This window comes from Ammodytes marinus, assembly GCF_949987685.1.
Source record: "Ammodytes marinus genome assembly, chromosome: 11".
NCBI classification, from domain to species: Eukaryota; Metazoa; Chordata; class Actinopteri; order Uranoscopiformes; family Ammodytidae; genus Ammodytes; species Ammodytes marinus.
Window position 1 is genome coordinate 28,985,632 of NC_137215.1, and position 18,445 is coordinate 29,004,076.

At 39.5% G+C, this 18,445-nt stretch overlaps 1 protein-coding gene across 1 annotated transcript in view; it reads right to left on the bottom strand.

The window, feature by feature from the left end:
• slc18a2 (solute carrier family 18 member 2) overlaps positions 1 to 12,831 on the bottom strand; it is a gene marked incomplete at its 5' end in the record, with an annotated part of 38,327 nt that extends 25,496 nt beyond the window's left edge. The window contains 5 exons of the mRNA XM_080036523.1: positions 1,038 to 1,130; positions 2,288 to 2,371; positions 2,467 to 2,525; positions 8,887 to 9,217; positions 12,699 to 12,831. Coding sequence (XP_079892649.1) covers positions 1,038 to 1,130; positions 2,288 to 2,371; positions 2,467 to 2,525; positions 8,887 to 9,217; positions 12,699 to 12,831 — 700 coding nt within the window. The remainder of the gene's footprint in view (positions 1 to 1,037; positions 1,131 to 2,287; positions 2,372 to 2,466; positions 2,526 to 8,886; positions 9,218 to 12,698) is intronic.
• Positions 12,832 to 18,445: the final 5,614 nt, after the last annotated feature.

The window sequence follows — 18,445 nt, forward strand, 5'->3', positions numbered from 1 at the left end:
GTCAGTTGCCATTTTATAAATCACTGCAGTTCCCGCAAAATATCTATATATATACAGTACAGGCCAAAAGTTTGGACACGCTCAATGCGTTTCCTTTATTTTTATGACTAGTTACAATGTAGATTCTCACTGAAGGCATCAAAACTTTGAATGAACACATGTGTAATTCTTTGCTAAACCATTTCAGGTGACTCCCTAATGAAGTTCATTGAGAGAGCACCAAGGGTTTGTAGCGCTGTCAAAAAAGCAAAGGGTGCCTACTTTGAGGAATCTAAAATATAAGACCTATTTAAGAGTCATTTCACACTTTTTTGTTAAGTACATAATTCCATATGTCCCTTCAAAGTTTTGATGCCTTCAGTGAGAATCTACAACGTAAATAGTCGTGAAAATAAAGAAAACGCATTGAATGAAAAGGTGTGTCCAAACTTTTGGCCTGTACTGTATATATGTGTGTGTGTAATAAAATAAAAGTCTATCGCAATAAATGAATAGAGTGAATATGAATTTTTTGGAAAATAATGAATTAATTATTAATATCTCAGTCGAATTGGATCTGCCAATGAGATTCGACTATTTGTGATACTATTTTTGGAGGTAGATATTTGGCCTCCCATCAAACCCCCAAAAAACACGACGCTGTTGGTCTAGACATGGGTTCAATTGTTTCCAAGGCGACTTGTCTTTACTACAAAATGACTACTATGCCTTACAGAGGAGAATCAATATATTGCGCACAAACGTATAAATCCACTTTGGTATTCGCCATTTCCAGTTTTGTTTTCACGATGCTCTCTTGTGTTTTGACCTGACGTGACACATTATAGCCACCTTCTCGCCTGGCATGATTAAGACAGTGTTTTGCCTTTATAATCTTTTTAATTTGAATGCACACTGATCCCCCCCTCCCCCCCCCCCCCCAAAAAAAACACAACAAGCATTTATCTTTGATTTCGGTGGTATGATTTACTTCTAAAAAATTATGTCAATAATAATTCTTAATAACCATATAATGTCTCAACAAGGACTCTACATACCTAAGACTCCCAGTGCCAGACCGCCCAGGGCAATCCCGATGGCGTGGCCTCTCTCCTCATCATCCGTGTACACACTGGCAAGCATTCCCATCCCTGACAACAAACACACAAGTGTAGACTGTGCATTTAAGAACACTTGTGCAGGCCTTTACTAACTAATGGAGGGCAGAAAAATTCAAAGAAAATGTGGTTACACAAATAACCGTGTAAGAAACAAACCACTTCATTTTTTGAGAACAAAACTCATAGTGACATGGATGACAGGTGGGCATATTAGTCACTGCTCCTTTCATTTATAATTATGTTAGTGTTCATTTCTATGTTTGCCCTTTTGTAAAAAAAAAAATGATCTAAATAGTGCAGGCAGGATTGCTCACCTTGTTCCTTGACATTTTGCCAGATTAGTCTGCTACATGCATGCTAACATTTCCTTACACTGAGCAGGAGTAGTATACAGTAGGTGTTTCACGTGTGTACTTTTATCATCTCATGTTATTTTAGCTCAGCTGAGACCAGTGATTAGTGTGTGTATACTGTCCCCACTGTGTGCCCCCACACCAAACTAACTAACAAAAAATATAATAAAAGCACCATTTTTAAAAGATGCACCTGGTGCATTGCTCCAGGGTAGGTTTTACCAAGAGTGCAGGACCTTATGCATGGCATAATATAAGACTATATTGAATATTATGTTGACCACTGTTCTTTTTAACAATACCAATTTTTTTGTCCTTTCTAATTACATTTACCATTTCTGGATTGAACCTCGGGGGCCGGTTGCACCAGATGGACATAAAGAAGCTTACAGTTGAAAGATGGCTTTGGTATTTGTCTGGCTGGCCACCAAGGCTGACTGGGCCTATTATAGCTAGAATCATGTCACCTCATTTGATACCACAAATTGTTAAGAAAGGGCGTGGTGGATAATAGCAATAAGTTGGACACAAAATACATTTCTTAAAGCAACCTTGTCCAACATTATCCGCACTTTATCAAACAAACTTTGCCTGACATTTTACAAAAAAATTATGTATTAGAGCTAAAATTGACACCATGGTATGTGACAAATTCAATATTGCCCAAGGCAAAAACACCTTTTCTAAAGGCACTTTACTTGGCCTACACAGCGAACAACATTAACAATAGCCTATATTAGAAATTGAAATGAACATGCTCAGTCACAACACAATCTTCAATTTCAATTCATTTCATAATATAGTGAATAGTTGGAGAGAGAGAGGAGGTGTTACCTGCCACAGAGGAGCAGGAGGAGCCCACACCTTGAAGCGATCTGGCCAGAAACAGCAGGGTGTAGCTCGAAGAGAAGGCAAACACTTCAAGAGGAGCAGAAATATGGGCAAGGAATATCAGGGATTCTGCACACATTATGATTTTCTGATGAATGAAGACACGTTGGACTTGAACTTACTGATAGTAGAAAGGAACATGATACAGAAGCCAGCGAATATAGGAAGTTGGTATCCTACTCTACAGAGTCAAAGAGAAAAAAAGGAAGCAAAGAATCAGCTTTAATGTGTCTACACAAAAGTTCATTAAATGCATAGACTAGTTCATTTATAGTGTATCCATTATTTGAAGCATTTTGTCTCTATCTAAAACTAGAGACTCCCAAAGTGTGAGAAAAAGAACAACTCTTTTTCTTTTTTCTCCACCTCCACCTTTCTGAAAAAGGTGCTTATTACCCACCTAATTTAACACTCCCTCCGCCTGTGATAAGTCACATCTCGAGACACCCCTCAATCTAACCCGTGGCAGTTACATTCAAACTGCCCGTTAGATTTAGGGCCAATCGCCAAAAGACGTGTGTTGCAAAGCCATGCAACACAAAACCTTTGTTGAAATTCTGCATTTTGCATGACACATTCTCGCCATGGCCAGCAAGTCTCACATTTGAACCAGAAGGATGGAGGGGGGGTTTCATGAAAGGGTTAAAAGTTGCCATGCACATAAGAGCTGTTGTATTTCCCCTGTATACTGCTAACATGCTTGACTTGCTTTGCATTGTCCTTTGTCAGGAAGGGAAGGTGACTAAGAAAGGGTAATGGCACTGTGTTCTTTGCCTCAATTACAGCATATCTGAGTGGCCATCTGGGACACTGGCTTTGAGGCGAGAGCCAATAATGTAGCTGCGTCCACACATCTCCCTCTCCATGAAACATTTATCTAGAATTCTGTAAAAAATCCTTAAGAATGGTTCCTTTCTGGTAGGGTTTCAAAACACATTTAAAGATTAAGCCCAAATTCAATGATTACTTTAAAAATATAATTTTTTATTGTATATACTTGCCAGATTATTCTGCCTGGTGTTGCTGACCCAACCTATAGCAGAACCAAAGTAGCCTGTTGTAAAGTGGAAACTTTCAGCTTTCAGTGTCTCATGATGTCCAGATCTGTTTCACAGGTTTTCAAGATCAAAACATCAGCTAGTGGCAAGTTTTAACCTTTAACCAAGTTTCCAACATACTTAATAACAGCTATTTACAGTTTATTGAGTGCACTTAATAGTAGGCTACTGTTGAACCTATAGTGACCTCCACTGATGGCAGCCGTATCTGAGCTTCTGCATGGTAAAGGCTCCAGACAGGAAGTTCATTATAGCAGAATTATCATTATTTTGCCACATAACCCAACCTAACAACAGAAAGTCCACTATTCACAAACCTTCAAGGTCTGTTTCCACAACTCATGAGAAATATAACTATGGTCTTGAGCTACTAAATGCTCAACTAGGTTCACTAGTTGTTAACTGTGTAAGGTGCTGAAAAAGGCATCATTATTCTCTATGGGCTCATCACTAACAGCAATTATTTAAACATTACCTATGTTCAATTCATTGATTGCCTAAAATATTGCTAAGTGCAGCTTCAATATTTAGTACTACTAAACATCTCTGCTCATGCTGTCTCCAACTCTTGAAGTCCTAACACCTCTCGAAAAATACTAAGTTGCAATTTTATTGTGATTATGACCAAGAAGGCTAGGTTTGTTTTTCCAATCATTTAAGAAGCTCATCCATAGTTAAGCTATCCATGCATGAACAGAAAAGAAATGCACTCGCAAACACGACACATATAAACACATATTATCAGGAATTCCGCTCTATTTGAGTCAGTTGGATTTGAGCTGTCGTAGCAGACATGACATTTCACCCTTCAAACCACATTAAACTGACATCTTCACCGTATGCGACATATGCTTTTCCTGTCTGTTGCTGCTCTCGCTCTGACTCTTGTGTCGGATGTTGCATTAGATAAGACCATAAATGTTGTTTTTGTGGCCTGCTTTTCAAACACAAGTGGGAATTTTCACCACAATTGTGTCCCGGGGCTAGCACGAGGCTTCTGTGGCTCTGCTTCAAATTGAATCATTTCCAATTGAATGCTTTTTGTATTTTCTCTAACATTTCTTGCATTACGTCATAAAATCCACACTGAGTTGTATCAAATGCCATGTACTTTAAGACTTGTTGTAGTTATCTGAAGTATGATCCTCACATGTATTAAATTGAGCTTAATACTGAAGCTACATACGGTAGATTCATTTGATTTCTTACAAATGACGATTTGTAAATGAACCAGTCGGAACGAGCAAGCTGTAGATCACAAGTATAACACACAATACATTGACATGTTAAAAAAGTCTATTGCTGTGTGCAAAATACATCCGAAAGCTGAAAAGTATAAGATTATTTCCAAGGGAAATCTATGTCTACATTGGGAACTCAATACATTATGTTTTGATATGTAAGCTCACTTTGCAAGCAAACACTGTTTATCCTAGGAAGGATTTTCACATATCTTAATATATTCAAAAATACAGAAATACGAGGCACATTGATTTTGATAACCCTATGAGGTTCGCTGAAGCGCCACCACCAGGCAAAACCTCCTGTTTACAGACATAATTGTCTAGACTTTGGTAAATTTTTACTTTGACCATGACTTAAATGCATTTCCTTGATCTCAAAGGTGTCACCGAATGATTGGGCATATTCAATTTAGTTGGAAATGACACCTTAAATGTTTTATTACATTGCATGGTTCTTAAAGGTGAAGTAAGCAATATATTTATGTTAATATACGTGTCTATATTCATACAGTGATCACTTATATAGTGTGCACGTTTCATAACCCCGATCTCTCAATCACCTGCTCTGCATGTAATCGGCAAATAAACTTTTCTGGGATCCCACTACTGATAACCAATCAGAAGAGAGAACACTACAAACCGGCCCGTCTCACTGCTGTTGCACATGCAGAGCGACAGATGGGTGAATGTGTATGCGCCTACAATGGCGGAGCAGGTAAAAATCCTTCCCAATGTCTGTTTTAATGGTTTTTATCATGTTTTATCACACTTATGGATCTGAGATGATGCTAGATAACTCGCTGCTTGAAGACCGCAGTGCATTAATGTGGTGACGTAGGGACGAGGGAGGGGACTGCTAACTGCAGTCACTGACAGGAAGTTAGCTAAACTGACCATTCCGCTTACTGAACCTTTAAATTATGAGAGTTTGAACATTATTCCCATAAAATGGTGGCCATCTTGGATTTGACTTGTCACTGTCCGCAAATTTGGCTTTCATCAACGTCAGAAAATAAACCTTATGGCATGTCCTAACCATGTTAGAATTGTAATGCTTTTCTCAAAAAGTTGCACAATTGTTACAATATGTAAGCTTATCGGCTGTGCTAAATAACATTTTCAAACATCTCTTCACCAAGGTTCCTCACACGATGAGAGAAAGAAGCCATTAGACTGACGTGTTGTGAAGAACACCTACAACGCCTCCAGCAGATACAAATCAACAACACTCACTTTTTATTTGGAGTCATGTTCTGGGTCACTTCAAAAATAAAGTCCAATATTCGTTCTCCGTTTATCTCTGCTTTTGTCTTCACCAACTTGTTTTCACGCACTGGTCAATTTAGAGATGTTTTGGGCTATTTTGCTTCTATAACATCTCTTCTTTCATACTATTAAAAATAAAGTGTCCGGGGGCGCCCTTTGTGCCATTGCTATATATCTCATAAACTGTAATGCTAGACAAATCCATTAGACAATCACTTATTTAAGGTGTATTTAAAGTAAATAGTTGACAAAGATTGAAGGACAATTTTCTTAAACGAGGCCTAGCAGATCTAATGGTTTTACCTGCAAAGCTCACAATGACAAAGTCACCATCATCATCTTTCTGGCCATCTGAACTCTCATCAGTGGTGTCGTAAAGTGGAATTGAGATGTCAGTCTCTTCTGAGCTACTGTAGACAATCACTTTCTTTTGGTGACCAGCGTATACAGCCATGCCAATGGCACAACTATCAGAAATGTATTTTGCACTAGCTGCTCTGCCCTTGTAGAACCAACTGCCACTTGGTATATGCGATTCCACCTCCATTTCTGCCATTAAATCAAGGCTCAAAACCCATCTGTACACCCAGTTTTTTCCTCCCCATTAACTATCTTACCTCTGCACTACTATCTTTGTCTATATGTGGATGTCTGGGCTTTATGTCTTTTATTTTGGTTAGTGTTATTTTACCTTAATTTTTTACCTACTGAATGCACTATGTACAGCACTTTGGACAGTGTAAACTGTCATAAATGTGCTTTTATAAATACATTTTACTTACTTATAACTCACCTAGGCCCTCTGGCACAAATCACCCCAACCCCAGAAATTTGGATAATAGGCATGATGCAGCAGTTTAGGGCTGACATCGTGCTAACTGTATAGACTCAAAGTGTAGCATACTAAAGCACTAAAACATGTGTCAAATGTTTTCAAACTTGTCTATAAGTGTTCAGACACAATAATCAAAAAACCTTGATCTTGGAAATTTTACTTTGAAAGGAAAAACACAGTTTTTTGAGCTTAAATGTGCTTATATCTTATTCCTTGTGTCTCCCTTCTTTACAGGATGAGTCAAATGGATGGCTCTTCTTAAATATGTGGTCACATTTCCAATTTCTTCCACGGTTTTCTAGAAACAAGGGGTGGCACAACTTCCAAAATGCACAACTTAGGCCACTCTCCCCTACATCAAATAAACATAAATTCCTGAAGTTTTTTGGTGGATATCAGAAAAGGTTTTGATAAAAATAATTGTTGTGGTATAGGCTATTACAATTCTGCAACAGTAAGTAGCATACCTAAAAGAATTGCACCAGGCCATTCCACAATTATTATTTGTTTAACTATTATGTAGCCTGAAGTCTACCATCTGGGGGGTGTTTCCAGAAGCAGGTTTTGAGGCAACTCAGAGTTTGTTCGCTCTGAGTTAGTAGTAACTCTGGGTTTTCCGTTTCAGGAAGCAGGTTCAGCGCAACCGAGAGTCAGTTACTGCGGCAACATACGCCGTGGGTCTAACCTGCTGGATAGGTGATTTGACCTACTCTGAGTTTGTTTTCACTTTACGCTGCAGCTCCGACTGAAGAAAGAGTGTCACTGTCACACGCGTCCCTGTACAGTTTGAAGCGAAATCACTCCATAGAAATCTCCATCGGGATGTTTTTATCATTTCCTGATGATTTCATGTTTGATCGATCATTTATCTGATCAGTAGTCTAGTTCTCAGCCCTCGTGTCTTTCATATAGGCGGCCACCTTACACATCGTGAACATGCTTTACATTCAGATTAACAAACCTATTTGCATTGTATGTTCATCATTCTTTTTTTTATTAACAGTTTTTTAACATCTGTGCCACTGAACAGATTTATGTCAGGTGGATTCATGTAACGCTGCGGCTGCACGCGATCGTTACTGTTCACTTGTATGATCCAAAAGTCACAGACGAGCCTCGTTTAATAGCCTAATATGAATATAGACATTATATAATAATTTAAACTGTGATCACTTGAGGAAAATGGATCTGGTAATAAATCAATCAGGCTCTACAATGGAAACTGTCACCTAATTTGTCTGACGTTAATGTCTTTCACTCCCCATTTAAAAGAAGCGACAGTCTGTAAAGTATTATAGCTTGCCTACATATTATACAGCGAATATAAAACACTGTCAGCAATGCCAGCTTAATAGGCTACTTTACTGCTGATATGCGTAACTTTTTAAAATAGACTATTGCTTCTCATGCGGAAGCGTAATGATTCTCTTGACAAAAATCGTTTTCCCCGTTTTTTTTCTGAATGGCCGAGGTGATTAGATCAGAGTTATGAGACATCCCCGTTAATTCTTCTCCATACCATAAGCTCATTCGTTAATATTTCTAACTCTAGTGGGAAGAGCGAAGTTTTTTTTTTTTTTTTTTGAGAAGTGGAGAAGTGGGAGGATCAAGCATTTGTTTCTCCTGTTTCCATGGTGAATCATGTTATCAGCGATCCATTGACAATGGCTTTTACACACGCGCTCAACCCAGAGTGAACACGCTCACAGTTGATTGACCCAATGCTGATCCACTGTTCTGAAACCGATAACCCAGAGTTGCTCATCTCTGAGTTGACCAGAGTTCGTAAACCCTGCTACCTGATATACCCCTCTGGTCTGATGAGTCTCTATTTCAGTTGCGACATTCAGATGGTAGGGTCAGAATTTGGCGTAAACAACATGAAAGCATGGCTCCATCCTGCCGTGCACCATCAACCAAAGTCACCTAAACCCCCTTTCTTCCCCATTCTGATGCTCGGTTTGAACTTCAACAAGTTGTCTTGACCACGTCTACATGCCTAAATGCCTTGAGTTGCTGCCATGTGATTGGCTGATTAGTTATTTGTTTTTACAAGCAATTGAACAGGTGTACCTAATAAAGTGGCCGGTGAGTAGATATAAGTAAAAATACAGAATGAAAAAACAAAACAAAGCCTACCTGTTTGTGAGCGACCCTATGAAGGGGTTGGTAATCAGCTGTACGGTGGCCTTGGAGGCAAACAGCATTCCCACTTTGACGTTCTCATTGAGCAGCCTGCTGTTGGCCTGGGGACAGTCCGAGGCGTTGTGGGGCAGCTCTGGAGCAGTAGGGGCAGCAGTGGGGACCAGGCTGCTGCTGCTGGTGGTGTTGGAGCCCAGAGACTTGACACTGTTGTCGTATAAGGACACAATGCTGTGGAAGGCATTCTGCTGCTGCGACAGGTTGTTGTTCTTCAGCTCTAGGTCTGCTGTCTCGTCCAGGTTGTACAGGTAGCTGGGAATGATGGGTACTGGTGGGGGAGAGAAAGAGAGGACATCAATGGACTGAAATATGACACTGACTGACGCTCATGGATGTCAAACCAGTTCACTGCAACATATGTCAGAAGACAGCAAGGATGGGTTCTTCAGGGGGGACTTGATAGCATTAGCCAAGCAAAGGTTTGGGGGGGTCTGATAGTAAGTTAGTAGTTTTTTTTTAATAATCTTTTTTTCAGATTTTCTTTCCAGATAGTACCTAGGGGGCAAAGTGATTTTATGGGCATGGCATGTTGTAAAAGGTTGTTCACCAGAAATGATATCTAGGACCTTCAAGGATCACAACCTGGGTGGACAACCTGGTCAAATACCTGCTGGAAAGCTACAGGAGGCGGAAATAGCAAATCAGAACCACGACTTAATACGAGGGTAAAAATGTTATTTTTTAACTTGAAGATATCATGAAATTTCGCCAGTTGACTACTGACAGTTTTTGCCCCCTGGGTATAGGTCATTCCGAGATGATTTTTTTAATTTAATCCTGATAGTTCATCAACACACACTGATAAATCAATGATGAGAGCTAATCCACTGATATAGGACCAGTTTGAAATTTCCAACTACATGTACTACAGTAATGGTAAGACTGTGGCCACTAGAACTGGTCTCTGGTCATCAAAGGTCTTGAAAACGGCATAAGTGTGCATGTGACAGGCGTGCTACCCATGCATGTGCATGGGCAGGGCAAGTGCCCCACCAGATTTTTGAAATCTAAAAAAAAAAAAAAAAAAAGATTATCCATTTCTAAGTGTAACATGTTCTTAGTAATGGCAGAATTCTGCTGATTAACACACCACCACACATTATAGTGGGGCATAAGTTGTCATTGAGAGGGATTGGAGAAAAACCTACTAAGTATACCTTTAAACACATCATCAAAATAAGAAAAAGAAAATATTATCTATCCCTGCATATACTTTAGATATGGTATCAGTGTGACACAATGTGCTTTCCCATACATTGGTTTGGCCAAAAGCTCACAGTTTTTTGTTGGGTTTTTGGGGTATTGTCTTGTTGTATTGGGCAGTTCAGGATAAACAGAAACTGAGGGTATAAGCTCTGAACTGCTAGATTTGCACCGGGGAGGTTGTGGTTCATGTTCAGCCCCTCAATACCCCCAGGCCAACCCCAAACCCTTACCCTAAGCCTGGCATTCTAATGCAGCTGGGTTTAGTAATGTAGTGTAGGAGATAGATAGGAAAGGGCATGGCAAAGAGCATGACACAGGCAGCCAGTCATATGATCATGGGTGAATGTTAAGGCTGCTGGTAAGATTCAATCAGACGTAACAGGTAAGAAGAAGAAAAAAAGGAACTGTTGTAAAAACGTTTGAAAAATATTACTTTTCTTCTAAAAGAACTCAAAAAAAATATGTATGTTCTGGATACTGGTTTTGTTTCCTCTCCTGACAAACAATATACAGCACAAATTCACAAACAACCATTTGCCCCCATGAGCCTCACAACGTGTAGCCTACACACAACAGCCTTAACAGCCATATATTTAGACCCTTGATAAGGCAAGCTCAGCCAAAAAATGATCCGATCAGGGACGAAATAGAAGAAAGTTCCGGATGGACAGACATGCAATGGATGTTGTGTGTACAGACAGAAAAAGGCACAGTATACGGTATACAAATGATGGTGAGAAAATGACAGAGAATAACACTGACTTTTTGATAAGGACACATTGTGTTTTCACATTATTTCTTCTCCACTGCTGCTCTTTTCTCTCACACTCCCAGAGGAGCAAAGCTATCCATCAACGCATGGCTCTAAACTGTGCAGTCTGCTGCAACACATCTCTATGAAATATGAGTTTGAAAGTAAAGTCATATCCAGACTGACGGAACAGACAATAGTAGTTAATCTCCCAAAAATAAGAAGAAAGAAAATGATATATATGTTAAAACCAAACTATACATTATTCTTACGTTTTATTTTATTTCTTTGTCAAATAGAAAAAGAAAAAAAGGGAGAGTAAAAGAAAGGAGACATTTTAATCAGGGCCTATGTCTTTATATTAACTGTTGACGAAGCCAAATAACAAAAGTAGACGCATATGTGATTTGAAAAATGGGCAACAAGTAGCCTATCTATGAAATCCAAATGATTTTGATTGTGTTTGGTATAATATATGATTTACAATAGCCACAGCCATCAGTAGATTTCAAAGGCTGCATGAAAAAAAACCATTTCAATTTTTTTCTTTTTACAGTTCTTTTTTTTTTAAATAATTGAATTAAGTGACCTGTTACTACAGCCATTTTGCCAAGGTCTGTTTGGCATTAGTGGAGTGATATAGGCTATTTCAATCTACCTTCGTTCAGGATCTTGTTTCTATAACATTCCTAAAATAGATTAAGAATGATTCCATCTATCAGAAGAAGATCCAGATTTCTTCTGCGAGCCAAGCAATTGCAAAAAGCTGGAGGTGTGTTCTCAGCAGAGATGTGCGGTGAATGGTGAACACCAGTTAACCATTGACCCGTGATGGTCTCAGTCCGTCGTTGACGTTGCTTACACCATAGTTCTGATCTGATTCATTTTTCAACACTAAGAATTCTAATCATTTTACACATGAAATCTGAAGTAAAGCGATTCTAAATGGGATTTTAGGGGATAAAATATTTTTTGAAACATATATAAAACATATATTTCAATGGACTAGGGCGTTTTAAAGAGGGTAAAAAGCTTAATATGGAACAACATAAAACCTGTTCAACTCCCATTCAATCGTGCACATAGAATAGCCTACCCCTTAATATCAGTATCAGGCTACTATTTAATTTACGTGTTATCTTCCTAATGTCTATTCTCTATCAAATGGAGTGTAGTAAAGTGGGCATATAATAGCCTGCGATGTAAGATTACGTGTATAGATATTAAGTCGTATGAGTCATATCAAGAGATCTTTAATATTAACTTTTTGAGAGCGTTGGGTCAATAGCCTGCATAAACCGAGCTCCAGTCTGATCCTGTTGTTTTCCAGTCCTTCTAATGAAGATCAATGTCGAGCGAATATTCTGAGAATTTCAAGCCAAATGTCCATAATCAGTTTTCCAATTTTGCTGACCCGCCTTACACTATTTTTATTTTTTTTACATAATCCCATAATTTGGAGCCCGTCATAAAATCTAAAAACAGTGAGGGGGTCTAGTCCACTGTATAGCGTCGTGCAGGCTGAGGCAACGGTTTGTAGCCTACTACTGGAACAAGACAATTGGGCGCATTTGCATATTTAGACGAAGTGAACTGCGCACTACCTGTTGCGCAAAAAAGAAAGAAACAAAAATAAATCAATAAAAGAAAGAAAGAAAGAAAGAAAGAAAGAAAGAAAGAAAGAAAGAAAGAAAGAAAGAAAGAAAGAAAGAAAGAAAGAAAGAAAGAAAGAAAGAAAGAAAGAAAGCTACATGTGTAGGCTAGAGCTGTAAGAGCTGAGAGATGGACCTACCGACTACAGTCAGCAGCATGTTATCCAGGAGCAGAGCCACGAAAACAATGAACAGAATCAGTTTCCTCGACTGGCGCTCCTCTCTGAGCCATTTCAACAGGCTGAATTGCCGGAGCGCGTCTAATGTCCCCATGGTTGTTCGTCCACTAAAAAGAGACGGACGCTCGAGTCCTCCAGGAGACAGACAAGAAGTGTGCCGTGATGGGTCAGGAACTTTAGAAGAAGAAAACAAATATAGAAATAACATTCAAACTGAACCAGCATGTGTGACAGAGTGAACGCTGTGGTGTGGTGTGGAAAGCTGACCTTAGATGCACAAGAGGCGGCAGCGGCAGCAGCAGAGCTCGGAGGAGGAGACCTGTCTATCTACTGACAACAGTGCACATGCTGACGTCATTCAGCCTTTATGTGTTGGTTCCTGTCCAGTCCTACGTTCGAAACATTTCTGCCACAACTACTGGATTACAGAAATAATACAGCCAAGTGCATATGGAATCTTACAAATAAAATATAAATAGCCTACCCCCTTTCAACAAGGCCCATGGTGTATATTACCCCGTCGTATCCTCTGTTTAGGCTATTAAGACGGCCTATTTAGTTTGTCACCTTCATAAATCGTCGTTGGGTCCCTTCACACACACACAACTAAATGTGGGTTTTGACAACAGTGTAAAAATAAATAGGCCTACTGACTTGATGCGGCCTTGGAGGTAGAGCCATGTAATCTTGTTTCATACACATTTCACAGGAGATAAACACCAAACACATATGTGTGAAGAAGAAGTATAGCCTCGCTGGGCCATATCGTGCACATGGTTTGGTTTGTGGAGTTGATTCCTTTTTTCCACGAGCTGTTTCTTCCGAAAACAGCTTGTAGATCTGAGGGATTTTCCCCCTTTTCATTCGTGGATTCAACGGCGCGCCGATGGAGGAGGAGACGGCTCCCCAGGCGCACGGCTTCGTACGCCGCTACCGGGAATATTACTCTCCAACGTGGGCTCGTTCACTGTGCAACAACAAGCTGGGGAAAGACAGGGACTTTTTTTTACATCTATCGGGAGCAATTTGGGGTTCAGTGTCTTGCTCATGGACACGTAGACATGTGGCAGTGCATGGGGACGGGGGATCGATCTACCGACCCTGTAGTTTTTTTGTGGGGTTGACCACCCTACCCAATTCGCCACAGCCGCCCCATGACGGAGCCCTTGCTGTGTAGATCTATGTCTGACTCAAAAAGGGGGAGGAATCTGTGTTTGCATTAACCAGTGTAGCCTATGTGACCGTGGTCCTACAACACCGTTCTCCTGGTCTGGAATGTTCTTTTCATAGCTGTAAACCTTTTTAGTCTCCCCGTGAGTTCATACAGGTGGTCGGTTATATGCCAAAGCAGCGCGCAGGACGCTCAGCGCGCGCTCTCGCCGATCAGATACAGAGAAGGAAGCGAACTGAACCTGGACTCTATCCTCAGCTCCTTTAACAAAGGGAATCTCAGTCATGAACCCAACTAAAGACAGTTTATACATTTTCAACCAGAGAGAAGATTAATTTGGTCACATAATCACTGTTAAACTACAGCCAGTATAGCCTAATGGCCCGTGATCTGTCAGGCAGCGCACTGGGTCACTCTGACCATGTCATGATCCACCTGATTCCTGCATACAGGCAGAAAATAAAGCTCTGTTAACCTGTTATAAGGGAATCAAAGTAGTGGAGCATGAAGCTATGGAGGATCTTTGGGTGTGATTGGATTGCAGGGACTGGGACGTTCTCATGACTGTTAACAATGAGAACACTGTGATAGCCTATCATGTCGGCTGTAAACCATCACCTACACCAACATAACAGGGACAGATTGAAGTTGTTAAATGCTTCAGTTTTCAGCTAAACACTTTGTCTCTTTCAGGAATCATATCACTAAGGACAAGCCTAACCCCAAAACCAATGCCCAAAGATCTGCTGCCCTTACCTCAAACCAAGTCTTCTGAGCGCCATGTGCCATGTCCCACTATATCTGGTCCCACCTAAAAACCATCAGTCGGTCAAGCTCCTGAAGTTTGAGACCACACGTCATTGGAGACTCCAAATGGGCCTTATTAAACATGGTCATACTATAACCATACCATATTAGACACATCCGTTTGCTTATTTCAAATGGTCTGCATGGATTTATAAATATAAAAATGTGTGTCGTACATAATATTTTCATGGATTGAATGGTGTCTGTGTGTGTATGTGGAGCCTTGCCAAACGTAACCAGAACCTTGGTGCGCAATAGAAAATGGGAAACATTGGTCAAGTAATTATTTCTGGTATAGTTACCGTGTTGAGTGATTGTTGTAGTAACTGTCCTCATGTATATCCTGTCTACACAATAGTGACTCAAAACAGTGACACTCTTCCTCAATCATTTAAACAGAACTTAAGGTAGAATTAGTGACCTCACCAGGTAAATCACGTACTTGAACTACTGCTTAGTGATATGAAAATGTATTGTGATGTCATGCATGTAGAAGGGTCAAAATCTCAGGTTTTTTAACCCTGTAGCGCCGTACTTATCGTATTTGATACATGATTTTTGAGACCTCTTCTCATCATCAGTGTGGTCATTTTCCATGCAATGCACGGATAATCCACCAGAGGCATTCATTCATGCACCAGAGAGCCTTCAATTCAGACATCCAAGATCACTGACTTCATGCAGTGATCCAAAAGGGTTTTTTCATAGATATTTTTGCCAATTTTTTAAAGGTTAATGTAAGAAAAACATAAACATTTTAATCGACACTTGAATGTTTACTGGATAGATGCAATGCAAAATTAATTCATATTTCATAAAATGTGTGTATCAAAATAGATAGAGCAGGTATACAACAGAAGGCATTTCCAACTTTGTCAATCGTACATTTTTTTTCATTCATAACTATGCAACCTACTCAAACTACTGTATGTACGGCTGTCCTGTCTGTTGTCTGTATGGATCTACTACACTTTCATATTTCCGTTATCGCCCACGAGCTGCTGTAGGAGGAATGGGGTATTGGAGGGAATGTAAGGTACCTGACACCACCTAGTGGTCACTGCTTAGATTACACAGGCAATCATTTAATAGGAAAATAACTCTGTTGACATCACAAAATGTCAGTGTAATCCAAAATGAACAGCTGTAAACACACTCCCTCAGCTGTGGTAGACTTTTTACATTATAGTGAATATATATATATATATATATAATAGGGGCACTAATATGCAGTTTCAAGGGAGGGAGGTTTGTTTAAATGTGCAGAGCCTGCAGTTAGTTTTCAAAACACCTTCTCTACATGTCATTCTTAATATTGAATAATTCTATCATCATAAATCAAAACTAACTTATTTTGAGGAATCTGGAACCAAACTTAAGAACGGAAACGTTTGTAAAAACAAAACTGTGGGCCCTGCTGCTAGAGCAACTTCTAAGGTAGCTTTCTAACTTCAGTGTCCCAGGAATCCAAATAGTGCACCTTCAATACTCATTCATTATTTCCTCAGTTATGCACCCTACTCAAACAGTGTGTCGCTCCTGACAGTTATCTGTGTTACATCTCCATTAGATCATTATCAGCAGTTGAATAGGTGGTGGAAATGAACAAGGTTTGGCTTCCTCCCGCCCGCGCCTTTCCGGACACATAGGCCTAAAATAAATTTTTTTGTACTTCTTTAAACTATGGTTTTTATTTATTTTTATTCTGTTTGAAATAAAGAAATTAATGAATGAATCTAATACACATGCACATTTCCACCAGCCCCCACAAGCTGCTGCAGCAGGAATGGGGAGTTGGGGCTAATGTTTAGATGTCAGTCACCACCCAGTGCTCCCTGCCTAGATCAGGGGTTCCCACCTTCTTTTGTTCCAAGGACCGGCATATAGATATAAAAAAAAAATCCAGGGCCCAGTTGCAAATCTTAATACCCAAATTTGAATATCCAGCACATCATTTTGTAAACATTTTTAAACATATGGTTTAGCCTACACCGTGGCTAGTTAAAAAAAAAACATGTTGTAGGCTATATTATGCAGTAGGTGCAACAAAGGCAAAACATTTGACCCTTAATTTGCCTGGATAATCCCTGTTTTCAACATAGAAAATAGGGATTTTATTCCCAAACTAAAGTGTGTGTGTGTGGGGTCCTTCCCCATAAAAATATGAGATTCAAATACATTGTTTACCACATTCTAGTGACTCTACAATAAAATAATGCAAAAATCAGTAAGTCCTTTGACTGACTTTTATTCTTTACTAGATCCCTGTGCAAACAGTCTGGCCGCTATGTATGTTTTCGCTCATGTTGAATCAATAAAGCCACTTTATAGGCTACAATATGATAGGGGAGACCGGGGTTGGTTGGCACACACCTATTTTCTGGTCCTTGGAAGGTCACTGAAACAAAAATGTGACATCAAAATGTCTGTTTTCTTTACTTGCACTCACCTACTATGTTAAAATGACATTTGAAAAGATGGTGGCGTGCGGTCAAGCAGGTGCTGCCTCGCTGCCATCCAGTTGCAAAACCTTGGAAAAACCCTTCTCTGAAACAGCGATTCTGTATACGTGGTGATGTATCAAAAGGCAACTTCATTCATGATGTAGTTTTTTAATGTTTTCTTTTAAGCCATCAACCTGCCAGGGACTACAGGTGAACATTAGCCTACATGGCTAAATCTGGCACATTTACATGTTGAACTTTGGTGCTCATGTTTATTAATGTGCACTGTCCCTTCTAAATAAAGAAATCTAAAAAAAACAAACATCTGAATGTCATTCACTTTTTTGATGAGGGTAATATTTCCGTTTTACGTAGCAAAAGTAAAAAAGTGGTCTTTTGACTTAACATATAATAAAAAGTGAAAGATAGAGATATTGTAAATGTGTTATAAATAGTTTATAAACATAGGAATCAGCTACATTTAGATTCAAGATTTCATTGTATGTGATGCTAGAATATTATTCTGGTAATATTTCAAGGCCAAGTACAGACGGGTCCACGGAAGGCAATCGTTTAATAGGAAATTGTGGTAGACAGGATTTTTTAAACAAGTCACAAGTCATTAAATTGTAAATACATTTTTTTTTGTAAAATTGATTTTTATGTTTTTGGTGAAAATATCGTAGAATAAAAAGGTAATAGTTCTATAGGTGAACATACACCGGCCACTTTATTAGGTACACCTGTTCAATGGCTTATACAAACAAAAAGCTTATCAGCCAATCACATGGCAGCAATTTAATGCATTTATACGTGGTCAAGACAATGTACTGAAGTCAAACCGAGCATCAGAATGGGGAAGAAAGGGGGTTTAGGTGACTTTGAACATGGCATGGTTGATGGTGCACGGCAGGATGGATCCATACTTTCATGTTGTTTACGCCAAATTCTGAACCTGCCATCTGAATGTCGCAACTGAAATCGAGACCAGGCATGATTTTTCAATCTTCTATTGTCAAATATTGGTGATCCTGTGAGAATTGTAGCCTCATTTTCCTGTTTTTTTTTTCTGACAGGAGTGGCACCCGGTGGGGTCTTCTGTAGCTGTAGCCCATCTGCTTCAAGGTTGTTCATGTTTTGCGTTCAGAGATGGTATTCTGCATACCTTGGTTGTAACAAGTGGTTATTTGAGTTACTGTTTATTTTCTATCATCTCGAACCAGTATGCCCATCCTCCACTGACCTCTGTCTTCAACAAGGCATTTTACATCCACACAAATGCTTCT